The sequence below is a fragment of the Camelus dromedarius genome, chromosome 7, assembly GCF_036321535.1.
Source record: "Camelus dromedarius isolate mCamDro1 chromosome 7, mCamDro1.pat, whole genome shotgun sequence".
NCBI lineage: Eukaryota > Metazoa > Chordata > Mammalia > Artiodactyla > Camelidae > Camelus > Camelus dromedarius.
In genome coordinates, this window is record NC_087442.1 from 2,633,857 (window position 1) to 2,660,379 (window position 26,523).

A 26,523-nucleotide genomic window follows, 5' to 3' on the forward strand; every position below is an offset into this window, starting at 1 on the left:
CCCCCAGGGCAGCGTGCGGCTCTCTCTGCGAGGTGGCGGGGGTGGGGGCGCGTGGGGGGGCACTGCTGCCACACTGAGTGAGTGGGGAGGGCTGCTGGGGGCTGTGGGGACGGGGAGAGGAAGAGACTGCGGGCAGGGGGCAGGGTGAGGCGGGGGCAGCGGCCCAGAGGGACAGGCTGAGAGCTGTGGGGACCCTCCGTGCAGAGCCGGGGCGGGAGGGCCTCACTGCGTGTGGGCTGAAGCGGGGCGGGCACCCCAGGGCCTTCAGATCTGGCCGTTGGCAACCTGCGTCTCCTCGGGTAGGGAGGAGGGCGCTTCCCTCACCGCTTTCTTCTGTGCCTCCCCAAACAAGCCTTCTGGCCGAGTTAGAAATTGTTTATTGACATTAACCACAGCCCAGATTAGCAATTAAATTGGAATTAGTGGCTTTTTTCCGTGCAATTACTACAGATACACCCCAGGCTGGGGGATGGCTTAGCAGACAGCGCTGACCAGGGTCTCATTACTGATTCTGGATGAATGTTAATGGCTTGCAAATTAGATCAATGGCCCAGGGACAGGAGACTTTATCACTGAAATATCCATAAAACATGGTCTGGGCTTTCTGCCACTGATGAGCCCACGGGCAGACCTTGGCCGCCAGCAGGCTGAATACATTCAGAGAGGTTCCTGGAGATGGACTGCTGCCCTACGGAAAGCCGGGGCCTCTGGTAGCATTAAATGAAAAACAAAGCATAACAAAACAAAAACAGGTCGGTGGTGCAACATCCATCAGCTTCTCGGGGACACAGCAGTGCGATGTGCAGACTCAGCCCTGCGCACAGCTGCACCTTCAGCCCCGTCTACCTGCCAAGTAAACCTCTCGATGGGAAGGAAACTCCGGTGGCCAGGAGGGGTGGGGGGGAGTGGGTCACTTGTTTCTAAAGGTCTTTCCTGCGTTTTTTGGGGGAGGGGGGAGACATGCACCCCATAGTGCTTCAGGATTTGGGAACCTGCACGGAGTGAGCTGGGGTGCTGAGTGGATTGGAGGAGGGGCCCTGGGCTGGGGGGTGGGAAGGGATCTTGTAAAGGAACCATAGTTGGCCTCAAAGGCTGTGGAAGAAAACGAGGAGGGAGGGTGCAGAGAGACGGGCTGGTGGGGGCGGGGCAGGGCGGGGAGAGGGCATCTGACCAGGGAGGTCGCTGGCTTCCCGGAGCGCGACCTGTGCAGCATGGGGGCCTGTGCAAGGGCCCCCGGCTGGGCGTGAAGCTCTGCCGCGTGCTAAGCCCCCCTTTTTCATTTCGCTGGGACCCTGCACGTCACAGAGCCTCGTGAGGTCTGCAGACAGAGACAAAGGCGGGGGGGGGGGCACGGGGGAGTTGCTTGCTTGCCTGTTCACCCCTCCCCCCTCCTTCCCTCCCTCCCTCCCTCCACCCACTGTCCATCTAAAGTCGTCTTGTTCTCTTGCCTCTTGGTTCTTCCTTGTAAATGGAAGGCACAAAGACGAGTATCCAGTTGACCTGAGGCTCTCGTGCGTCTGGCTCTGTCTGAGTCACAGGGCTCCAAGTTCCGTGCGGCAGTTTGTCCCAGTCACGGACGCCATACGTGCGGGCAGCCCAGCCTGGACCTATTTCCTTGGAACGTGCTGTCTCAGCGATCGGGCTCCCCATAGCAGGATACCCCTGGGCCGTCAGAGCAGCTCTCCTTGCAGGAAACGGCCCCACAGGGAAGCGGGTGGCACTTCAGGTGAACAAGCTGTTGTTCAGCTGCATCCATCAGAGGCCAGCATCGTCCACAGCAGAGGCGTCCCCTCCCCGCCTGCGGGAGCGGGTTTCAGGCCCGGCTGACTCAGGGTTGCTGGTTTCTGCCCCAGTGAAACCCGGCGCGGGCTCCGACGGGGCCGCTCGCCACGTCTTCCTGGAGGCGTTGCCCTCTCCTTCTCATTCCGTCGAGCTGGGGCTCCTGAGGGCCCCGTGAGCCCTCATTTTCTGCCTGAACCCGCGTCCCTCCTGCCCCTCACCTTCTGTTCCGTGGTTCCCCCCGGGCCCTGAGGACGGGCGTCTGCAGACGTCCCAGTTTCTGTCTTGCTCTTCTTAATCTATAGCTTCTCTTTTGATCGTGATTGACGTGCTGCAAGTCAGTCGAGCGGGGTTCTGCTCCCTGGACACTCGACGCTGCCTGTGGTTCCAGTGTGTCCTGCGGGATCTGAGTGCATCCCACGGAAGTCGAGAGAAACCCAAACCCCGGAGAGACGGTGGGGCTGAGGCCCCTCTGGGCGTGACCACATTTCTCGTCACGGCCTCCACTCCTGCTTTCCCGGAGTTTACTTCTTCTCCCGCCTTCGGACCCTTCCGTATTCATTTCCCATAACACCCCCTTCATCCGAGTGACCACACGTGGACCATTTTAAGAGAAAGTCCCTGCATCTGTGGGGCCGGGAGAGGGGGATTTCCAGCACATCCTGTTTCCTGACATTTCTGACTGTCGGAGGGGAGCACATAACCCTGCCCGCGTCCCCAGCGATGTTTAGAGACAGCCCAACACAGTGACTCCACGCGGCCCAGCTACAGGGCCCGGTGACGGTCCTGGACTGTGGGGCCCCGGTTCCGGCTGGACGGGGACAATCCCGAGGCTGGAGCAGTGTCAGCCCCCCGACACCCCACAACGAACGACGCTCGCCCCTCCCGCGCTGGCCCTGCTCTCCCTCCTCCGGACCGACTCCCCAGAGGCTCCTAGGCCAACTGAAAGCGACGCCGGGAAGCCCACCAGGTCCCTCCTCCCTGGGAAGCTCCCCGGGACCCCAGGCCCCGCTCCCGCTCGCCGCTGCGCTCCTGGGCCGTACACCTCCTGTGTGGACGGGGTCTGATTTTGTTCCACGTGGCGAGCCTAGGTTCCTGCCCCAGGGACTCACAGTCTGTTGTGTGGCTTTCTTCTCCAACAAGGAGTGTGGATAGTGCTCCAGGGCCCACGGTCCCGCGTGGTGAGCCGGTGTCCGGCTGAAGGGACGGGTAGACAAAGAGCTCCCAGGGATGGTCTGGGGCGGCAAACACGGGCTCAGGCCACTAAGCCCTCGTCAGTCTCAGCGCTGTCCCGTCCATCCCTGGGGACCTGCTGACTCAGCTCAGAGGCGGAAGCCTGTTTACCAGCCGCAGGGACGAAGGGTAGATGGTTCCTGAGCGGACGACTCAAAGATGACTTTGCGGTTTGAAATCTAAGTTATTTGAAACCAGTCAACAAACAGAAGGGCAGTGTGGAGGGAGACCCAGCACAGGGGAAGGTGGGAGATGGGTTTGGGGCGTTCTGCATTTGGGGTTTGCACGAGCAGATGTCTGGTGGGCGGTGAGGCACCAGGGTGGGCTGGGGGGGGGGGCAGAGGAGGAGGCCTCCAGGGCTCTGCCTCCCTCTGGAGACGGGAGCCCGATTCCAGCCAGCGCTCTGGGGTCCCCAGAGCCGAGCTGTCGGCCCCGAGCCCCCCGCTCGCTGCCCTGCAGGGGACGCAGCCTGCGCTGGGGCCGGGGGCCCCTGGAGCACAGCCGTCAGGGCCGGGCCGTTCTCCGTTCAGAGGAGGGAGCGTGGCACTTACTGTAATCGTCAATCTCGATTTTCTTGTATTCTACTCTAGGCATCTGGCGGTCGTTCACGGCTTTCTGCACATGTTCATTTGTTTCTAGGTCAAACATTTCTGAAAGGAAAAAAATGACACATCTAGCATCAGCAACCACTTACTGAAGCCCCGAGTGCTCGAGTGCCGCCTGTCACTCACGCCCGCCTCGGCCCTGCAGGGGACACATGCTTCTTCCCCTGCAGGAACCAAGGAAGGCAGAGCCGAGATGGCGTGCTGGGTCACGGGACGAGGGGAGAGACTAGTGCAGATCAGGCGGGTGGCCGGCGCGCCTGCCCCCAGCGATGTTCGCCACCCACGGCCTTACCCACGGCCTTTCCCACGGACACGGGTCGGTTTGGGCATGTCTGATCTCCAGACTGCTGGTTTGGGGAAGCGAGCTTCACGTATCTGTCAGACCAAGGGGCTTTCCAAACAGAGCGGCCACAACACCAGCATGGAAAGGACAGCAGAAGCTGGAGTGGGACCTGGTGACACCTTCTGGGAAAGTGGACGGATTCAGATCTCTGTCCTAACCGTAAGGTGGTCTGGCTTTGGAGACCTGGGTGTGGACGGTCGCTGGAGCTGACAGTGGGCCCCAGGAGCCGCGTCTGCAGAGCGGGGGCCCTGGCCCTTCTCGCTCCGAGTCAGACAGGCGGCTCCATCCTGATCTGCACCTTAGACGCACTGGCTCTTCGCTCCTGAGGCTGTAACAACGCACAAAGGCCCCCAGTGTCCCTCTCCCCGCATCAGCCCACGCCACTGCTCTCCTGCGGAGATGGCCCCCCGCCTTGCTCCACCGTCCAACACGGAACAGGACCCGTTCGGCTTCTCCTTTCTCACCGCCACCCTACCTGTGGGGACAACTTGTGGTTCGTTTGAAAGGAAATTCTGTCTTCAAGGGGCTCGACCTTTGGCTGGACAAGTCACTCTGAAACATTCCCCAACATTTTAAAGAATAAGTGAATCTCACAACCATCCCCCATGAGAAGTGCCTTTAGGAACGGGTGCTGTGAGGTGTGTGCGCCTTGAGGCCCTGCCAGTGAGTCGCCACTCAGGGTTTTACCTGTCAGGCCACCTGCCCTACCAACATGGCTCAAGGACTCGGGGACGGCTTCTGAGCAGGACCAGAGTCAGGTGAAAGTCCCCAGGGCTTGGGACAAGCAAATAAACAAAACAGAGAATGTTTTACAAGTTGCTGGACACGGCTTTGGATGTATCGCTTTGATGAACACGTGAGGGGAGAAACGGTGAAACTAGCTTTCACGTGGGCAGAGTTTTAAAAATCTGAAGTTGGACCCCCCCCCCACATCACACAAGAAGTGGTGTCCTTTGTACCAAGCTGGAAAGGACAGCTGCGCCTGCAAGGGACGTGCATGAGGTCCAAGCAGACTGGACCTCAACCCTGAGACCAGGAGACGCGGCCCAGAGACGGCACCCTCTGCCTGGCGGTCACATGTGTGTCAGGGAGGGGACGCCCGACCCCAGCGTGGTGTGCACGCCCCTCTGCCTGCCGGCACGCCTAACGAGCAGAGACAGCACGCGCTTCCCTGAGTCCAAATGCCCTCCACCGTTATAACACAGCATTCCAGGCACACACAGTAGTGAAGAGAAGTTGGCTTATGAAATAGTGACTGTTTATTCCCCATGTTCCATTCACATTTATGGGGTGGGAAGACTAGAAGGGAGCTGCACAAGATAATGAAAAGAATAGCATTTTTCAAGCTCTTCGCTACCTCAGGGCCCTTGCACTTGCTGTCCTATGTATGTTGCTGGCTCCCTCTCCTCCATCAAGTCAAAGTCACCTCCTCAAAAGGAAGCCCTGACTACCCACCTGAAGTACCCCTCTCCAGGTACACTTAACAACTCCAAGCGATTTGGTCATTTGGCTAGCTGCCTCCCCTCCAGCGCCCATCCAAGGCACAGGCATTCAGTCCCATCCCAGGGACAAAACGTGCTAGTTTCCAGGAACATGCGTAGATCTGTTTATGGAAATCTGATTCATATCTTGGAAATGACTCATCTTCACAGTGGTTGAGGTTGGGTTTTGCCCCGTCTTTCCTGTTTCCACATGCCCCCTCCTTCACAGCCCCAAGAAGGTCTCTGATGGAGAAGAACCTAGAAAAGACTGAGAGGCCCTCCTGGGTGTTTCAGGAAGCCTGAGGCTCTCAGAGGGTCCCGGTGTTGGACCTCTTGGTGGGTAAGAGTTGAAGCAACTGAGGGCTGATTATGAACCAGTGCTTCCCGCAGAGGCAAACCAAAATGAAACCAAAATACATATTCACTAAGTTGAGAGAAAAGTTTCCAGTGCTGGAAGGACTAATGAGACACCAAGTTACGATTCAGTTAATTCCGGGAACTGAGGAAATGCACTGATGCTACCCAAACGCAGGTGTATCGCAGGAGCCAGAGGATGGATCTTATGGGGCTTCAGGAAGGCTCAGCCCTGCAGGCTGCGGTCTGGCCCTGCCTCTCTGCCTGCCTACGAGGTAAGCCGGGTAGAGACAGGTAAGGGGCCCAGGGTGCGCGGCCATGGGTCCGAGTAGAGAAAAGGAAATCTGCAAGGATGAGGGGTCAGCAGAAGCACCGGAGGAACGTCTTCACTGCCGAGGGCGGGGCCTGTGCCGTCGGGGAGGCGGCGCTGAGCCTCTGCTTCCGGGGGCCGGGCAGGGCTCCAGGTGGGCAGGTCCAACGCCCACACTTCAGTGAAAGAGGAAAGAACAGCCTCTTGAGGTTGGCCACGACTCGCTCTTCTCTCCCCGCATGGCCTTGGGACTCGCTGTTTCTGACAGCGGTGATCTCGCCTGCTGGTCCTGCAGGAGAGACTCCACGCTGCGGCCGCTGTGCTCTGCCGCGCCCTGCGAGCCGGGCAGGCCTGGAGTTAACGCAGACTTGCCACCAAACACGGCGTGGCCACTTCCCGGACCTTGGAGCCGCGGCTTCGGGCAGGAGCGCACATCACGCCCTAATCGCACGTGGCCTCCACAGACAGCGTCTGAATAGCGAGTCCCTCTGCACTGATATCCCACCCTCCGCAGAATGGCACCAAGGCAGCAGACTATTAAATTTAGTTAAATATTAGATTTCTCATTGAATGATTGCCCACACAACTGGTTTTATCAGCAGAGAGCTGGCTGCCCCACAGGGGAGTCAAGTTAAGCCATTTTATTTGTTCCCATAATTGCATTCCAGGAGGGGAGCAGCTCGGCAGAGGAAATAAGAAAAGACTGGCTTGTTCCCCTAGGGTTCTTCTTTTGACTTTGGGGCCGTGGGGACCTCCAGTCTGGAGCATACAAAGGGCCACTCCTTAATTAAATGTGAGCCCCTCTAATATTTGGTGGAATTAGCTATTATCAGATCCGGACACAGTGAGGCTGCAGGCTCACGGGGGCCGCCTTCCTGGCTGTGCCCCGGTGGGCGGACGCTGCGGGGCTGTTCTGAGACATTGCTGGTTCCAGTCATCGGTGGAATGGCCACTAGGCTGAATTTTGGGGAATTAGTGATGAGAAGCCAAGAGGCAGCTGACCCAAAGGAAAGCACTTCTGTCTGCGCCCTTTCTCCCGTTTCTGCAGGAGGTGGGAGGTGGGACTGAACCTGCACAGGGACACGTGGGCTGGGCAGCCCTGCCCTGCCGCCTGGGTCAGCCCGCCCGCCTGGGTTTCTGGTGCCTCTCGTGCTCCAGTCCTCTCTGGTTGTATTTCAGACAGCTTCCTTTTGTGCGCCTGTCCCCGCGGTGCCAGGACCCTGTCCTCCCAGTTCAGGGACTGTGACATCCCTGACACCGCCCCAGGGCTGCGCGGCTCAGACTGGATCCAGGCTTTCCAGATGCCCCCCTCAGCTGGAGACCACCCTTCTCCGAACTCCCAACTGTCAGAGTCAGAGTCAGAGTCATACGGTTTGGGTAATAACTATTCTTTTCGCTGTGTCCATCTTTCTCTCCAGGTGGATTCTAGGCAGCGTGGAGGCAGGGTGATGTAAGTGCATTCACTCTGGTCCTTTGTGGTATTGGCCGTATGGGCAGGCAAGCAGGGGTCGTGCAGAGGGGCTGTGTGCAGCGTGGACGGACGCGGCCCCTGCCCCGTCACCTCTGTTCCCACTCAGGAAGGGGCAGCAGTGGCACTGAGCCGCGGACCTGCCGGCAGCCCTGCCGAGTCCCAGGAGACGGCGGGGGCTGAAGGAGGCGCCCCCGAGGGGCGAAAAGTGCCGTGTGCTTTGTTCTCTCCACACTCTACATTAGTCAAATGCCAGCTTGCCCCGAACCGCCTGTGTTTTGGCTGAGAAGGAGCCGTCTGTAAACCTGATCATCACTCAGTTCCTTCAGAAGGGCTGCCTGTGTGCGGGGCCTCAGGACCCAGGAGACTCTTCAGACACACGGGCACTGAGGGCTTGGCGAACCAGCCACACACCTGCCGACACCTCCTGGCATCTCCCGGCCTGTCGTCCCTCCTACCTGTCCTCAGGAGCCTGACGGGACAGGTGATGCACCTCAGGGGGGCGTGTCACTCGGAGGAAGACGGGGAGGGGCAGGGGTGGCTCCCAGGCAGAGAGCCGTGTGCGAAGGGGCCGGGCGCACCCAGCCCGCGCCTGGCGTCATCTCAAAAAAGAACCGCTGTGGCTCCACCCGGCCATGGGAGGTGGTCCCCCAGCTGAAGAAGGTAGCAGACAGAGGCCTGGGCTGGAGTTCCGGGGCAGGAGCCGCCCCGGGCGGCCCACGAGCAGCTGCCGGGCGCTGTGGGCGCCGTCCACACGCCCCCGCACCGCCCCACCCCGGCCACTTTGTCCTGCAGGCGGCACTGGAGGGGGGAGTCGGGGGCTCACAGCCCCCCCCCCCGGAACTGTGTCCGCACCCCCGAGGTCACGTCCCTTCCACACTCACCTCAAAGCCAGCAACTATTAACGTGGGTGTGTTGTTTCTCGACCCCGTCACCTGAGCTGTCTGAATGCTTTGGTCCCAACCATAATTACGTTCTTGAGGCGGCGGCTTCTAAATAATTCCAAGGCACGTCTATGACCCCCACAGGCTCTGGCTGTAGACAAGAGTTTCTAAAGGGAAAGAAGTCAAGTATTCCGGGGGCGGCTCTGGGTCAGGGGGCTGAAGTCTGCCCTGCTCTGAAATTTGAAATGACTGTTTCAGAGTTCGGTGTCCCTCCTCTGCTGCCCAGGCTGGGCGCAAGGCCGAGCTCCTGCCTCACAGGCTGTGACGAGGGGACATGAGATCAGACACGGAGAATCTACAGCCGCACAGCCACGACCAGGGCTCTGTGGTGCGGCCGCGCTCACTGCTGCTGCCACCATCACTCCCCAGGCCTCCAGTCTTCCTCCGGGCCCCCAACCAGTCTTGTCTCCCTGAGATATTCAGGACGCAGCCCCGTGTAGGACCAGCACACGTGGGCCTGGCGGGGCCCGGACCTCACAGGACCACAGGCAGGGCCGTCCGTGCAGGTGGGGACGAACACCATCTGCCTACATGACGCTCCTGGAATTTTTCCAGCGGGGCCCCGTGGCCAGCCAGGCCTGAGCGTGACTTTTCACCCATGAAGAGCAGAGCCAGTGTGCATACACCTGAGGCCCGAAGGCTGGTCTGAGAGCCATCTGGTCCTGCAGGAGACGCACCCTGATCCGATGCGGGCAGAGGCGCCAGGAGGCTTCGATGGGCCCATCGCACCTCAGCCAGGCCCGGGCCCTGGGCGCTGACAGCACCCCTCACCCGAGAGGGGCCCACCCAGTCTGACAGACAAACCAAAACCTGAGGGCATTCTGTTCCGGGGGGATGAAGCTGGGGACGAGACAGGCCAGGAGGCCCCGTGGGCCAAAATCAGACGGGTCAGAAGTTAAACACACAAAGGAAACCCCCGCAGGCTTCCCAGCGCCGATGCCCAGAGGCTGGCTCAGCTCTGGGTTTGACTTGCCATCAGGACCTGCAACTTCCAGCTCTAATTTCCCAGGTGGCTCAGGCTTGGGGTCCAGGGTGGGGTCTGCCGCTCAGACCACTATGTGCAAGTCAGAGTCTCCTTGAGACCCAGCCCGGTGACTGGCACCTGCCCGGCATGCGGTCCACGGCCAGGCTGAATGACTGAAGAATGAACATTCTAGTTAGACTTTTAAACCCCTGAGCTCACTGGAGCATCCCCTGTGCGACCGACTTCTCGCTGTTTTCCGTCTCTCCCTTCCTCCCTCTTCCTCTTCCCGCTTCTTCCCGCTTTCTCCTCTTGTTGAGATCATCTGCTCCTGAACAGTCAGAATTCCAGAAGCAGCAGTCTGAGCGGTCAGTACTCTCACCACTTGAACCTCGATTCTCTTTCCTGGGGACGGGGCTGAGGCTGCATGTGCTTCCTCGCGGGGTCACGGGCGGGGGGCGAGGACGGAGGTGAACGGGCTTCCTCACGCACCAGCTGACTGTAACCATGGTGATCGTAACCCCTGGAAGTGGGGTGCCAAGGCCTTGGGGTCTGGCACCTGCCACACACCCAGAGGGTGGGGATTTCAGGTTATTCCCAGATAGGGGAGCCGGGGGGCGCTCCGCTGAGGGCTGACAACCAGGCAGGACCGACCTACATAGTCTTTGCAGAAGACGATGAACTGGGAGAAAGGACAGGCCTCGCCCCGTGAACTGTGTGACGTGGAGCAGAGACCGCAGCCCCGGGGGCGCCGGTTTCCAGTCTTTAAAACAAAGAGGCTTGATTTGTTGCCTGACATCAATTTACTCTAAAATCTCTGATTCCCAGAACAAAATGGGTCTTTTGTTTTCTGCCCTGAGCCCCGGGGTGCACAGCATCCCACACTCCCAGTGTCATCAACTAGTAAGTCACCACTGGGCAGGCATCCGCCCATTGTTCCAAAAATGGGCACCTGTTACTGAGAATCAAATTATTTTTTGGTCATTTTAATGATAAGCAAAAGTTCAATTCTCCTGACCAAAAGTATAAAGCTTCTCTTTTGCTGTGCCTATTTGGGATTGAAATACATTTTCTAGGAACTAGGACGTGGGGTTAAGCCCGTGTTCTTAAACTGGGGTCCACAGACGTGCAATCAGCCTCAGTTGCTTTTCCTTGAGACAGTGTCTGCTTATTGTTCAGGTCTGGGAGACACTCGATTACCAGACGCTCGCTCGGGCAGCAGAGGGGTGTGAGCGCACCCGCCAGGGGTGCTCGGGAAGAGGCGGAGCCCACCCGCCAGGGTCAGGGCAGCATGCGCTGGTCTGCAGCTGAAGACAGACTTGGGACAAAGGAGCAGTGAAGAAGAAGTGTGGGGACACAGCCCCAGAGGGGCAGCGGAAAGCAGACGGAGGGCGAGGTTTGTGTGAAACTGGTGAGGGGAGGGCGGGGGAGCGCCCCACAGCCTTGCTGGGTGAGAGGACAGCGGTGGGTCCCCCATCACTTCAGCTCCAGCCAGCTGCAAACCTTGTGTTTCTGCATTTGGGGCTGGGCCACGATGGGCAGCAGGAAACCTATTTCTCTGACATGATACTTTCCACAGAGATGTCTCAGAGAAGCAGCTGTTTTCCACAGCAGTACAGGGAAAATGAAGATGATAATTTAAAAAAAACAACCCAAGGTAACCTGCACCTCAAATCCCTGCCACATCTGAAGGACCCCGACAATCTTCTCTGAAGCCTTAGGTCCAGGTCGGTCTCTTCCTGCAGGTCGGCTGGGACCGCGTCCCTGGGTTTGGCAAGGGCCCAGAACTCAGAGCCGTCACTAATTAATGTGTAAGTCTCTATGGCTTCTCCTGGACATCCGCGTGAATCGCTGCACTTTCTGTCCTGTGTCTTCGTGTCTTTTATGTCCTAAGTGGTTCTAAGCCCTTTAAGTGCAGGTTCAGGTGTCAGATCTTAGGCGTCCACACGAGACCCCCTCCCCTGTGTGGTCCCCCCTCCTACTGGCTCCTGCTGGCCCTGGTGCTCGCAGCCAGTCAGAGAATCTTTGTTGGTGGGGTCCCCCCTTTTGGGGACCTGTCTTAGTCCTGGGCCTTCATGGTCCAGTACACGGGAACTCTCTCACAAGCTCGCTCAGAGCAAAGGAGCCAACACGAAAACGGCCAGTAATTACCCACAAGATCACTCCTCTCAGGGACTTGCCTCCTGGATTCGGCCTCCTTCCCCTTGACCCCGTCAGTCTCCCCTCCTTCCCAGGCACGCGGGCCCTCGTGCCGTCGGGGGCCCACGTGAGGAAGGTCGGGCAGATGGGCTGTGTCACTTTAGGTCTCGACACAAAAACCCCACAAAGTCCTCCCATTTTCCCCCTTCCCATCCACAGGGCCACAAGCCCGGCCCTTGGACAGGCTGGGGCCACACTCTGGAAGGAACCTGCAGTCCCGGGCCAGGCGGGCAGCCAGGAGCACCCGCCTGCACTCTGTGCGGGCAGAACGGAGCCCGTGCTCTGCTGCGTGTTGGCTGGAATCGTGTCCCCACAAAAGACGCTGAAGCCCCGGCCCTCAGGACCTGGGAGGGTGGCCTCGTCTGGAAATGGGGTCTTTGCAGAGCAAGTCAAGTTAGACTGAGGCCATGGATGGGCCCTGATCTAATGTGACTGGTGTCCTCGTGAAAAGGGTCGATGTGGACACAGACCTGCACACACGGAGAAGACGGAGAGACCGGGCAATGTCTCCTAAGCCAAGGACGCCAAAGGCGGCCAGCCAGCCCGCAGTCGCTGGGAGGGCCGGGACAGCTTCTCCCACTAGCCTCAGAAGGAAGACCCCTGCGGACCCCGTGAGCTGGGACCCACGCCTCAGAACTGGGCACAGCACACTTCACCTGTGTAAGCCCTGTGTGGGCTCCCACAGCCCCCAGAAGCCAAACACAGAGCCGCTGAGATCGCGGTGGTGGTCAGGGCAGCTGTCATCACTCAGTGATGGCCTCCTGACTTTGAGGTGGCAGGAAGCCCAGATCAAAGACACTGCCCAGCGCTCCTGGCAGCCAGGCCTGGACGTGCGGCTGAGTCATAACCAGGAAGATGGAAGCAGAAGTGTTGGCGGCTCCTCAGGAAGACAGCGGAGGGACTGCCCCCATCACCGGAGTCACCCTCATGCATGACCCTTCCTCCTGTCTTCCAGCCTAGAGTGCAGGTGCGAGGGCCACTCTGCACTACGAAGCACCCCAGAGGGTGACAGCTACACGCTGACATGCGCTGGGCGGGGCAGGTGGCGGGGTGACAATTACGAAGTGGCCACTGCAGCCCTGAGCGGCACATGGAGGGAAGTGCCTTCCGCCCAGTTTGAACAGCTGCTACCTGGAGTTTCCTGTCACACTTGCCCAAATGCAAACCCAATGGATGTAAGAGATTTCCATATTTTAAAAGAAGCCTTCGCGCAGGTGTGCCGTCCTGGCCCGTGGGGATGGCTCTGCGAGGCTATTTCCGGCACCTGCTGGGTCGGGGGGGGGGGATGGGCGGGGAGCATCTTCCTGGCGCCGCTCAAGCCACCGCGTCTGAACTCAGTCAGACCCCAAACACAAACACCCGTGTCCTCTGGGGCGGTGGGTACCACAGCAGCACAGCCGCAGTCATCACTCACCTTCCAACTTAATTTGGTGGCTTACGTCAAACGTCCAAACAGTTCTGACATCCTGTTCTGCACTGAGAACTATAAACGCAGAAACAGGCGAAGCCAGGAGGAAGCGCCTCCCGAGGCTGAACTAGGCTCCGGAGCTCGACTCTAACATACGCGGAGGCTTGGAAAGCAAAGGTGACGGGAGAGAACGCCACACGCTGTCACGGGACGCGAGTGCTGTCCTGTCCTGTCAGCCAGCGCTCAGCTGAGAGGAAGCACCAGGGTGTCCCCTGCAGGGGACATGTCACGGAGAGGAACGGGACTCCCCGTGCAAGGCAGCCTCCTCCCGGGAGCTACTGCTGCTCACCTCCCGTCCCCCTGGTCCCGTCCCTTTGCTGCCGGGAGTGCAGCACGGGAGGGCGGGCCACCTGCAGACGGTCAGACGCTTCTTCAAAACACCGCTGTCGGGAGCGGCGCCGCAGGCTACGGCCGACAGCCCACAACCGGCAGGGCCCGGGCTGCCTGGCTCCCGCAGCTCCCGCCAACAGGGGGAGGAGGCGGACGCTCGGCTGCCCAGGAGAGCTGGGCAGCACCTCAGGCTCGGGGGGGCAAGTCCTGCCCCGCGGGAGGGCCCTGGCAAACGCTCTCCTGAGCTCTCTCAGAGCGCCGCACGGACCCCGTGCGTTTCTTTACCTTATAAACAGAACAAATGAAATATTGTACTGGTGTGTTCAGACATGTCTGAGATACACACCTTTTTCATTTTCACTCACACGTGGGCCTTAGGAGAATGACGGTGACTTTATCCAGCATGTGGGAACAGGGGGAGGTCACTGCTGGGGTAGCACAGAGCTCAGTGCACTGTTTTGGAAACTTCCTATGAATTGGTAATTTAAAAACTAGATGTGACTCTCAAGAAAGCCATCACTTAAATACTTTTACTTCTTTGGAGGGTCCTGTTACTCTGTCCAAGTCATGGGGTCACACCGTGCCTACCTTTTAAGAATGCAGTTTGCCTTTCAGCCACATTCAGGCCAGGATGTGATCACGGTTAAGGATTCTGAGGCCCAAGAGCAGGAAAATGTCCCACGAGCCTCCACCCCCTCCCTCTGTTCCCACATGCAGCCTGTAGTGTGATCACCGCAGTGTGATCGCTGTAGTGTAGTCACTGTCGTGTGATTACTGTACTGCAGTGACAGCGGTGTGACAGCCACGGCACAATAATTGTGGGGTGACGATGACTGTAGTCACCGTAGTGCAACGGCTGCAGTGTGATGGCTGCAAAGCGATGACTGTAGTGTAGTCACTGTAGTGTGATGACTGTACTGTGACAGCTGCGGTGCGATGACTGAGGTGTGATGACTGTGGTGTAGTCACTGTAGTGTGATGACTGTAGCGTGACCACTGCAGTGTGATGACTGCAGTGTGCTGACTGTGGTGTGACGGCTGCAGTGCGATGACTGCGGTGCGATGACTGTAGTGTGATCGCTCTAGTACAGTATGTAGACAGGACACTGACCTTGGTGCAATGCAGGAACCATACATCTCACCCAGTTTTCATCAGGCTACATGTTTTTAAGAAGGGAAAAACTTCATAAAATATTAGGAAATTATCTACGTACTCTTAAGTTTTAACAAATATTCAAAATGAATAATACACATCTTTAAAGAAAAGAAATTTCCCTAGTTGACGGTGTATGAAAGATTTCTCTTTTTAAAGTGAAAACTACAGCTAAGATGAAGAACTTTAAAAGAGCCCTATTGCGCTGGGGGGTGTCTGCAACCCCTCCGGGCTGTGCCCTGTTTGGGGGTCCACCCGCCCTGGCGGGCCGGCCTCCGCGTGGGCTCTCCACGCCCTCCGCCCACGGGTGAGCAGCACAGACCATTGCTCTCCAGCCCTGGGGGTCCCTGCCTCTCTCGGACATATGGCCAGACCCCCAAATCTCACAGCCCCCAGGACGGTCCCAGCTGTGCTGGAGCAGAGGCCGGAGGCTGGGCGCCTCTCCTGACCTAGAGAACTTGCCCCCGAGCCCGGGGAGGACACTAGAAGGATGCTTCCTGCCAGCCCCCCACCTGTGTACCCGTGGGTGTCACACGAGGACTCTGAGCGGCCTTCATACCCATCCTGTCGTCCGTTTTGGTGGGCCTTTTTTTCTTTGCATTTAAATTATTTATTTACTTTTGACTGTATCACTGCTTACCTTTAGTTCCGGGCGTCCAGCCATGATCTGACAGTTTTGCAGAATATTAGCATTACCCGGGAATATTTCTAAATACCACCTCTTTAAATAAATCTGTTTTATCCACTTTTGGACACTTTAACCATTTTTTAACCCATGTCTGAATGCTTCTGGAGCTCTCCTTTTCAAGACTCTCCTCTAACCGGCTCTCCTCGGGGAACCCCTGAAACCCTCCACCGAGACAAGAGGCAGATGGCTTCCCGCGGGGACTGCAGAGGCCGCCCTGGGGCCCGACTCCCTGTGCGGAGGGGGGACACCGAGCAGTGTCTGCCAGGGACGGCGGTACCCGAGGGGGTGGCACTGTGGGAAGGAGTGGGGGACCAGGGAAAGTAAAGGCTCAGGATTCCTCGGGCACTCGGGCAGAGTAAGGCTGAGAAAGGGACCAGGTCAAGCTCTCTACTTCGCAGCCTGACAGAGGGTCTGCCTGGGACTGCAACATCGTTTCCATTTTTTTGCATAAATACACACGTACACACGTCAACCCCAGAGTGCGTGGGGCCCTCAAGAGCCCCTGGAAGGTTTCCTGCAGCGGCATGGATGTGAAGCCCCCGCCTCACATCGGTGCCATGACGATGCCCCCAGACCCACAGAGACATGCGCTCAGAGCACCCAGGGGCCCTGCCCCAGTGGGAGGGTCCAGAGGAGGGAGGATGTGGGCAGGGCTGGCCTCGGGAGCCCACGCTGGCCGCTCTGGTCACTGGGCTGTGTGCCTGGCTCAGCGTCGTAGACGAGGCCTTGGCACTGGTGGGGTCGGGGACCTCCTGGCTGGGTGACTCGGACCTCCACTTCCATCATATTGACCAGCGTGGGTGGTGGCGGGGTTGACTCTGAGCCACCAGGATATGGCCCTTCCCTGTCTCCAAACAGACTGTGTGCCTGGGTGAGCTCACACAGGTCTCCTGCTTCTTTCCTCCCGAGTCGCAGCAAGATTTCAGAAAAGACCAAAAAGCACTTACTTTTCTTGTCTGTGGTGTTGTGTACAGTCACCGTGGGGACCCCAGGACCTGTGTCGGGTAGAGAAGAGAGACCAGAGGAGAAACAGAAAGGACAGGTTAGTTTGGCTGAAAACAAAAGAGAACCAAGTCTTCATGACATTTGCTCGTGGGGACCCTGCACACATGGCTCCGCAGGAGAGCCATCAAGGACGGACAGCAGAGGCCAGGCCCCTGGGGTCAGGGCGCGTCTTCCTAACTCTGTGCTTCAATGCGACCAGTTAGAAGCGTGTGCTTTTAGATCATTCTAAGGACATGCAGCATCATTTTACAAGGCAGTCCATTTGGTCTAGACCCCAGCAACCTAATTTTGACTCTCCAGACACAGCCCCATGTGGCCGTCGTTGACAGGAACAGGGGGTGGTCACTCCAGCCTCGGTCCCAAGCCACCTTCCAAGCCGCTTTGCTGGCTGCTCCTGGAGGAAGCCATCCCCTCCACTGGGCTCCTGTGACACGTGGTAAGAACTTTCCAGGGTAACAGGATTATGCTGCAAACATTCAGTTGTGTTTCGGCTTCCAGCCCCGAGGCCGTCCCAAGGTGGATGGCCCTGAGGGGGTCAGGCAACCACAGCCCAGGCCCAGCAGGCTGGGCAGCTGGAGTCCGGTCTACAGGTCGACCTCGCTCTTCTCTGTAGCAAAAGGAGAGTCCAGGAGGGAAAGGAGGCCTTTCTAAACCCTTTTTCCTATACTTTGAACATATATTCAGAGGCAGGCGTGGTGGTGTCTCTGACAGCATCTCGGCCCTGGGGGCTGGCCTTCCTGCAGGGCCCGAAGGACACCTCTGTCTGTCACTCTGTCTGGGTCTCTGTCCCCAGACACTGACGTGGCTCGTCTCCATCTTCATTAAGTCTCTGCTCAAGGCTTCCCCCAACCACCCAGTGGAAAAGGACCCCTGCACGCCCGTCCCACCAGCCTCCACCCAGGCCCGGCTCTTCACTGAGCTCCGCACGGACCGAGACACCAGAAAACCCCCGCGGCATGGATCTGCAGGCTATTTGCGCGCTGTCCCTTTCAACTGCACTGGAACATGTAGGAAGAAACTCTGAAAACCTGTCTGGTTCACTGCCGCTCTTTCCAGCGTCTAGAACAGTGTTCAGCGCGCAGCTGGGGCTGGATTACACCTTTGTGGAGTGGACGCTGAATGAATGACCAGAAACCCGACAGGGGAGGGCTGCCCTTGGGCCCCAGGGACTCGGGAGGATGAGGGGAGAGAGGGGAGAGAAGGTAGGCGGGAAGCCGGTGGGCAGAGCGAGCCAGATCCGTCCTGGGGCCACCCAGGCTCCAGGGCTGTTCCTCGGCTTCAGGCCGGGGGCTCCGGGGCGCTGTGAGCCCACGAGGTGGTGCGTTGAGCTGGAGGAGACGTGCTACTCAGTGGCTTCCCTGGAATCATCAGGCTTCCTGCCGCTTCACGGGCCGTGCAACAAGGGAGCTGAAAGCCAGGGGGCTGCGGGCTGGACATCCTAGCCCAGGGCCCAGAGAGGGTGTGGCAGGAAAGCAATGGGTCTGAGGTGCCGCTAAGGGGTGAGATGCCCCGTGGGTCACACCAGCCATGGACCTCGCGGCCTGCCCACCGCCCAGGCTGGGGCCCAGACACCATCCAGTGCCCATCCAGGGTCTAGGGGTCCAATCCCCCACCGTGTGCCCCTTCTCCACTCTCCCACAGCTCGCACTGTCTACAAAAGTGCAGGCCAGCCAGCTATATTTGAATTTCAGATAAACTATGTGTATGTATTTTAGTATACATATGTCCCATGCAGCGCTGGGACTTGCTACAAAAATTTGTTGTTCACGTGAAATCCAATGTTACTGGGCGTCCTGACGTTTGATTTGCTAACTCTGACGCCCTCGACCGAGGGACAGGGAGGGGGCAGCAGTGACGTGGGACACCGCGCGTTTAACCTGAAGGGACAGCACTCACTGAAAGAGACCTAAACACTGGCTGTGGGTTTCAATCATCCAGCCAAACTAAGTTTTCCGGCTCCAAGACCCACCTCCCCCTGGGGAGCGCGTGGGGGAGACCAGATCAGCTCCTGACGGCTCTGCACAGTTTAGGGCGAGTCAATTTGCAAACAGAGCGGCTCCCACATCCTCATTAATAACACAAACAACCATTATCTATTTAGTGCCTACTACGGAGAAGGCGCTCTGCTGGGAGTTCAGCGTGAACAATTTCTAATCCTCACAGCAGCTCAGCAAAGCAGACGCTTCGAACCATACTTTTCAGATGAGAAAACACAGGTTTCGAGAGCTTTGTGTCCTCCTCTCGTCCACACAACAGGGAGGTTTCTGCGCCTGCATTAGTCCCTTCTCGTTTCTAAATTCGTGAACTTGCTACATGTTTTTTTTTTTTTTAATTCAAACACTAAAGAAAAGAATAAGTGACAAGTTAAAGACCCTTCTTACCATCACTGTCCAGCAGTAACTTAAATGGTTTTTAAAAATGGCCCAAAGTGTTTCTCTGCAAATATGTGGTCGTATTCACACATACGCAAATATTCAAACGCACAGATAAACCACCGAAAAGACACTTGCATGTAAATCTCAGCTTCAGCAAATCTTAAGGTTACATCACATTGCCCTAGGCTTGCTTTTTTGGTGTCTATTGTGTTGATTGTGAAGTCACCTGTCATTGCGTTTGTCTTTCATTTTTAGGTGATGTCTTTTGCGTGTGTGGTTTTCTGTTTTTTTAACTGAAGTATAGCTCAGTGTACAATGTTGCGTCAATTTCCGGTGTGCCGCACCGCCTCTGTTTTAACAACATAAAACATAATCCACAGATCTGAGGTCGCCGGTGCGCCCTTCCCTGACCTGCCAGCTCCGTTTCCAGAGGTAACTGCTGCCTTGAAGTTAGTAGTTGCCATTTCCTGGCATATTTAGAAGACACTTTTGCCACATGGGATGTACTCATAATAACATGCAGTATAACATACAGCATATCTCATGTGCTGTGACACACATGGCCTCGATATCCAGACTGACGGGGCCAACGGCACAGCCACCGCGGAGGACCATTTAGCGATGGCTCTGAAACCCAAGGATCCTTGACACCTGACCAGACCGTCTACTCCTGGACCACGTCTCAGAGAGAGCCCTGCACGCGGACACAGGGGCCCACGTGGTGGACTGTCCTTCACGGCGACTGTGTCTGAGCTGCAGCTGCCCAGCTGGCCATGAGCAGGAGAGGGGCGACCCAGGTGCAGTCTCTTCAGCCAGCGGAGGGCCGCAGAGCACACGAGCCCTGGGCAAGCGTGAGAAGCACTGTGCTGCGTGACAGCATCAAGCCGCAGGATGGTACCCAATGTAATGTACAGTTGTATACAGACTTCCAGCAAGCCGTGAAACCTCGTCTTTAACAGATGCACCATGGTCCATGACACGGATACACCGCAATTCTCTGATCCATGCCCTGCGGATGGATGTTTGGGCTGTTTCCTTGTTTCTCCTTTACCATAAACAGTGCTGCAGAAATCCCTCTAACACGCGTCTTCGCCCACAGGAGAGAATGTGCTGGTTAAGCCGGTTACTAGCACTGTAACTGCCGCGTTGAAAAGGTTTTTCTGGTCAGTTTTCACTGAATAAGCTGTGGTTTTGAACACAACACCCCCAAATCTCAGGGCTTTAACACAAGGGAAGTTTCTTCCTTGCTAACGTTGCATCCTGGTAACCAGGTCGGCGGAAGCCGGGCTGGTCTCCTGCAGGCAATGTCCTCATTCTCTGAAAGGGCAGCCTTTATCTGGGGCGGACATCACTTGCCGCCACGGGACACGGGAAGGGAGCTTGCAGAGGCACAGCGGCTCCTGGGACGTCCTGGGTCGAAGTTCATATCCGCTCCGGTGCCTTTGCCAATGCGATGGGAGGGAGGGTGGTCCCGGGAGGGTGGGCATGGGGACGAGGGCAGGTACCACGCCAGGCACAGACCCCAGGACTCCAACAAACAGTCTCGTCAGCCTCCAACTAACGGTGTATGGAGGGCTATGTTACAACTTAAAAAAAAGAAGTATGGGTTTTTTTTTTAACTATTCTAATGGGCAAATATTACATCTTGGTATTGCTTTAACTTACAATCTTCAAATTTTGAGTGGAGTCAGACAGCTTTCTGTGTTTGGCACGTGCATGCGTGTGTGTGTGACTGCAAACTGCCCCTCCCTGCTTTGTCCCCTTAAATCGCACTGTCACCTGCTCTCACGCCAGTTAGGGCCCACTCTTTACTGCTGCAGGTTTCTCTCCTGTGTTCTTTCTAACTTGTCGCCTGAAAAGTGCTGCAAGTACCCCTGGCAGCAACTGTCACACTAAAGTTCACTTTTAAAGACACAACTGCTCTTACCAAGCGTCCACCCCACCCCAGACAGACAGACAGACACACGCACGCCGGGATCCCTGTGCCGGGGGTGCGCGTCACCCGGGGCCTGATCTGAACCGGGAGCCAGTGCCACAGACAAAACGTGTGCTGAACGATCAACCGCGAAGGGAGGAAGATTCCTAAGCGCGTACTTGGCCGTCACGTATCAAGGCAGCAAATTTAACTGCAGCTCGAGGAGGACCATCGAGTCCACCCCTGTGTCCCTGTGCTGCGGTTCGGGCTGCCGTCTCCCTGAGACACGCCGCACCCCGCCCGTTCCTCTAAGCTCCTGGGGCAGCCGTCTCCACTGACAGGATCTGGATTACACTCCTTTTTGAGAGCTGCATCACAACCGTGTCATCCTGTCATTTTAACATAGACTATTCTTTAGGATAGCCGAACAGAAACAGTATGAATAAAAATTACATTTAACTAAAGAGGACACAGAACTAAAGTGACAAAGCAGCCTTGTGTGTAGTTTAAACCTGTTGATTGTAACCTCACCCCATCCAACGAGCCAGACGCTGTCTGAAGGTCAGGCCGTCCTCTGGGAGGGGGTGCCCTCCATCCACAGCCATCAGCGGTCCAGGAGCTGCGTTCTCCCCCTCACACTGCCATCACGCGGGCTTCTCTGGCCCGGGTGGTCCCGGCCCACTGCCCCGTGTGAATTTTAAAGTTACCCCCTCGTTTTGAGATTGCTGTGGCGCGTAGGTTCCTGAAAACTGAGGAAAACACTGAAAACAAACTTCCTTATAAGAAATGAAGTAGCAGCAGCAGATTCCCAGCTGAGAGGAAAACACTCGGACTTGGTGATGCTCCGACCCGAGTGCTGCTCCTCCAGGGCGTCCGTGAGGAAACAGGAAACACGCTAACTACGGGAGCGGCACCCGAGCCTCGGGGGGGGGTGCCCTCCCGACTCACTGAAACCGTTAAGCCTGCTGTGCTGACGGGCCCCCGGAGGGGCTTCACTGCGGAGGGTTTAGGGCGGTTTCTTCACTTCTTCTTCCAAGTGATCTTAGGTGCGTCCAGCCAACAGCTGCCTGCCTGGCCGCGCTGCTCTGTGCAGCGGAAGCCCTTGCCGTGTGGCACTGCTCCCCAAAGTCCCTCCTCCTCCGTGTCTGGGCACAGGCTGTCGTGGCCCCAGCCCGGGACACGGCGCGGTCGCTGCAGAGGCGCCGGGAGGCGGCGGCGCGCTGCGGGCTGCCCCTCCTCTCACACGTCCTCTCCGCGCTTTCCTTCTGCTCTGCGTGTCATTCAGCCTGACAGACACTGAGACTCTACCACGGGCAAGGCACAGCGCCAGGTGCAGGGGACAGCGGCAGAGGCAGACCAAGCATTTGCCACCAAGGAGCTCAGAGTCTCGGACAGGAGCCCAGCCGCGCTTTGCCGACAGCCACCAGAGGCAGGGGCCCGGCTCGGAAGTCTGCACGCCCTGTGAGCAAGGGCGCCCTCGGGAGACCTGTCCTGGCTCCAGCTCTGCCGCCGGCGCTCTGGTGGTTCCCACCCAGCGACTCTTCTTCCCCGAGTCGCACCTGGAGGACACAGGGCTGCTGAGGCCTGTTCTGAGTGAGGGTGGCAGAGGCTGCGGGGCAAGCGGGAACAGCCGCCGCCTGGGCGCAGGGAGACGCCGGCTCATCTCCCCAGCTCCCGGGGGACGGACGCGGGCTCTTCCGGAGACGAGAACGCTGCGCTCGGAGGCCCCGCCCCGAGACGAAGGCGCGTCAGCCGGCAGTGGGCACGAGGATGGACAGGAGGAAAGTGTGGACGGAGAAGCAGGGCCGGTATTCTGGCTCCTTCTCGGCCGCCCTTCCAGGCATGTTTTTGGCGAGCCTTAGGCTAGAGGAGCTGCCTTATGAAAGCACACAGTTGTATTTCTCTGCACATCCCCATCATCTAGTAAATATCTGGGTTTCGCTGTTACGCCTACTGACACCCTGATGCACACGCTTCTCTACTCACGTGGGGAAGCACGCGTGAACGCACGTGTGCAGACAGAAACACGTGCATCATGGTTCTCTCTGCCCCGCTCTAATACTTCTTAAGCCCGTGGTAGGCAAGCCTGTCTCATGGCTGGGGCACCCCGGAGCACACCCAAGAGAGCTAATGCTCAGCCTGAAGTGCAGAGCCGTGCGCTCACCGACGCAGAACAGTGACACTTGCTGAGCCTTTGCTCACAGAGAGGTGACCGCCATGAGAACAGCACTCGGTTAGCGACAGAGACTATTTTGGCTCAAGTTAAAAATCTGACTTCCCAGTTTTTATTGTTCCCAAGGGGGAAAATAAATTGAAGCAAGTGAATCCACAACCAACACATGAGGTAGTTTTGGTCAACAAAGACCCTGCTGCCAGGCGGGGAGAAATGCCAGTTACAGAAAGGGAAGTGCTGAGTTGCAGACCTGCAAACAGAAAATATTTATTTTTGTGTCTCTGGTTTCCAGTCCCGTTCATTTCAGAAGATTAATTTATACCTGCGTGACTGGACGGAGACAGGTGACAACCAAAGATGAAAGCGAGGTGCTTAAAAAGGACGTGGAACTGGAACGCAAAACAGGCACCAGCATAAAAGAAAATCTGCAGAGACGGCGCTGCCCTCGCTCCTCCCGCTGCGTCCTCAGAGGGCGTCTCTGTGACAGGCGATTTCCACCAGAAGCGAGACTCACAGTAGGTCAGCCACGGAGACTCTGGAGGTCTGGCCACCCAATGCCCCCCGAATCTCTCTTAGCACCAATGAATGGTTTCAAGGACCAGCGGCCGGTGGGGCGGATGCGAGGGAGGCTCTGGCCAGCGGAGACCACGGCCCGCTGCCCCGCGGGGCAGGGCACCCGCATCTCCTTGTCCGCCGGCTCGTGAATTATGTGCGCCTGGTGCACAAGGCTTCCACGCTGGGCGATGCTGTCACACTGACAAGCGGGGCCGGCCGAGCTGCTACACCTGCTGCCGACAACTAACATACCTGCTCCGAAGACACGCCTCCCTAGTCAGCCCTGCAGACTTGGCTGCTGTTTGATTTCGAAGCCTTGCCGTCACTGACAGCAAGCCTGGGATTTGGGGGTCCCCCTGCCACACCCCACAGCACTGAGTCTTGCTTCAGTCCAATTCGTGTGTCCAGCGGACTGGAAAGCGAGCGTGTTTCCTACGCACGCGGGTGAGTGACATCACGCGGCGGGGGTCGCAGAGAGTGCCGGGCTGTTCTGCACCCTCACTAACAACGGGGAGAGTGTCACTTTGCCCTTTACAGTCACATGAAACCCACTGCTCTAGAAATGACGAGTGACACGCAGGCATGTTTGGCAAGAGAAACCATCCCAATCAGAAAAAAGCGAGGGGCCCCCGGCATGCTCCCCGGAGTCAGCTAGCGTCTTTGGCGGCTGATTCGCAGAAGCGCTAGGCTGTGGGAACCAGCTGCGGTTAAGCCGCAGCAGCACCTTCGCGCCCCGTATGCATCAGCCTGGGGGCAGCTTTCAGCCGTTTCGCAGAATTCACAGAATACAGAGCATGAAAAGAGGAGCTCGGTTTTATTAGTTTTGTGGGATTAGGCAAACTACAGGAGAGACGATGAAACATACACTGGTGGTCTCATCTGTCCCTTGCGTGGTGGAGCTGGGATCTGCACCGGTGGGGGGGTCCGGGCTTTCCCGAGTCTGCTTCCCGCAGCTCCTGGAACTAACGCGCCTCTCCGACTTGTGACAGCACGTCTCACCGTCTGCCTGAATCGTGACGCAGTAGTCCCGTGATGAATTCTGAGTTCTGCTTTGAGTTGCAGTATGATTATGTCTCACCTTTTCAACTGTACATGGACCTTGAGAACCTACTTCATACAGCTTTGCCTCCCACATGGGGAAAGGTACAGTGTCTGACTCCTAGGAAGTGGCCAACTGATATTTGCTGCTTAAATGAAGGACAAAGGCTTCACTGACAGGACACACGCCTTGGGAAAGTGTGAGGTGGGCGCAGCCAGGCCCAAGGCTGGGGCATGTTCTCGTGAACAACCTCAGAGCTGCCTGTTACCTGTTTTACAGGTTAGCTTGTATTTCTAAAAAGTGCAAAAGATCATTTAGAGCTAAATTTGTAATGAAGGTACTTTAAGTTTGATGTTTACAGCAACTGTCAACAGTCAGCCTGTTACAAAGCGAGGAGCCTTGGATTCCTCGGGAGCCCGTTACATGACGGTCACATGACAAGGGGTACCCCAAACCCTTCCGAGCTGCATCCTCTCATTGGAAGAAGTTGCTCTGCAACCTGAGAAGAGCGGTGCTTGTCTGGATGCACGCGTTACAGCCTGCAAAACAGGCTCCTTTTTATGAACACAGTGAGGCTGGGCTGCATTGTAGGTCGTCCTTCCTTTTGAACTTGATTGTATCTCGACCCAGGACTGGGGGCTCTGGCGAGTGGGGACCTCACGAGGTCTGTCCGCCTGCCTGCTCCTGCCTCCCTGCCCGGGCTGCCCGCCTCCTTCCCCCTCACGCCCTCACGGTCGGTCCCCTGAATTGAAGCAGGAGACTCGCCAGATGCCAGGTGTGTCCCTGACGGCAGGGACCTCAGTTCTCAGTAGTGTCTGTGAGGCAGGGATGACGCTACCTGCCTTCAGGGTAACGGGGTGACTACGAGCTGACCCACTAACGCTCCTGGCACTTGGCAGGCAGTACTCGAGGTCCAAGCTTCCTGCTTTTCTCCTGGGGACTCAGGGATATAGAAGAAGGAGGTCACATCATTCAAAGGGAAGTAGTTCCACACTCTGCTCTCTCGAAGCACCACATCCGACTCCCCGATAGACACCCTCGGTCGTGCCACCTCCCGTCGCCATGGTAACGTCCTCAGTGCTGCCCTCCTCACCTCTCTGCCCAGGGTCCCCACCCAGTTCTGACCTGGGCACTCTTCCGATGAACACCATTGAGTCGTTCTCCATTGCCCGCAGGATAACGCCGGGACCCTTGGCACGAAACAAGACCATTCAGACCTCACCCTGGGCCTCCCAGCACACGCCGCCCGAACCCCGCGTTCCCTCGGAGAGGAGCTGGGCCGCTGCACAGGTTCGTGCACGCCCTCCCTCCTCCCCCGCGCCCCGCCCTCCTGGGCTCCTCCAAGCCCCTGCATCGTCTTCGAGCCTCAGTTCTCACGTATTCCCTGCAGTGGTGCTTTCTCTGACTGTCCCTTCCTTTGTCACACCACTGTGACAAAACCAACAAAAATAAAAACAGCAGCAGCAGTTCATGATTATGCCTTGATCATAACGGGCCGCACTGTTCTAAGTGTTCTACACATAACAACTCATCCGTCTTCACAGCAGCCCTCGGAAATAGGTCCTGCACCCCCATTTCACAGAGGAGTAAACTGAGGCACAGGTTTGTCTGTGGCACTGCTGGGACCGACTCCAGGCACACTCTACCCGTGTGGTCGCCGGCACGCACACACCTTTATGATAAAGCGCAGCGACCCTGCCTGCTCATCTCAGCGGCACCACTGGTCAGCTGAGCGCCCTTGGCGAGTTACTCTGACCAGCTGGTCCTGAGTTTTTTCACCTGAAAGAGTAGTTCTGAGGACTAAATGACACACACACACTGTGCCTCGCACAGACATGTGCCTGTGATTGTTACTTTTAGATCATTACTACCATACAGTCAAAGGGCTATTAACATCCATTCACCTGATGGTCACATGGCAAAGACAGGGGGGAGGGGTTAGGGAATGACCGCCCAGAGCCCCCGCGCCACGGGAGGCTTCTGCAGGAATCCTACACATGATGACAAGCTTGAGCTTGGTCAACGTGCCCTGCACCATCACAGCCCCGACACCCCTGTTCCCTCGTCCCCAGAGCTCCCAGCTGAGGGCTGAGGGCCACTGTCTTCAGAATGGCTCCACATTCTGTGAGCTGTTTACATCCGCAC

General features: G+C 57.5%; 1 protein-coding gene across 4 annotated transcripts in view; it reads right to left on the reverse strand.

Annotated features, from left to right (window-relative positions):
* DPP6 (dipeptidyl peptidase like 6) overlaps positions 1–26,523 on the reverse strand; it is an 846,033-nt gene that overhangs the window by 18,093 nt on the left and 801,417 nt on the right. For all 4 annotated transcript variants that reach the window (XM_031455765.2, XM_031455767.2, XM_064487178.1 and 1 more), the window contains exons 17-18: positions 16,264–16,311; positions 3,564–3,662 (exon numbers count right to left, since the gene is read on the reverse strand). In XM_031455765.2, the coding sequence (XP_031311625.1) occupies positions 3,564–3,662; positions 16,264–16,311 (147 nt within the window). The remainder of the gene's footprint in view (positions 1–3,563; positions 3,663–16,263; positions 16,312–26,523) is intronic.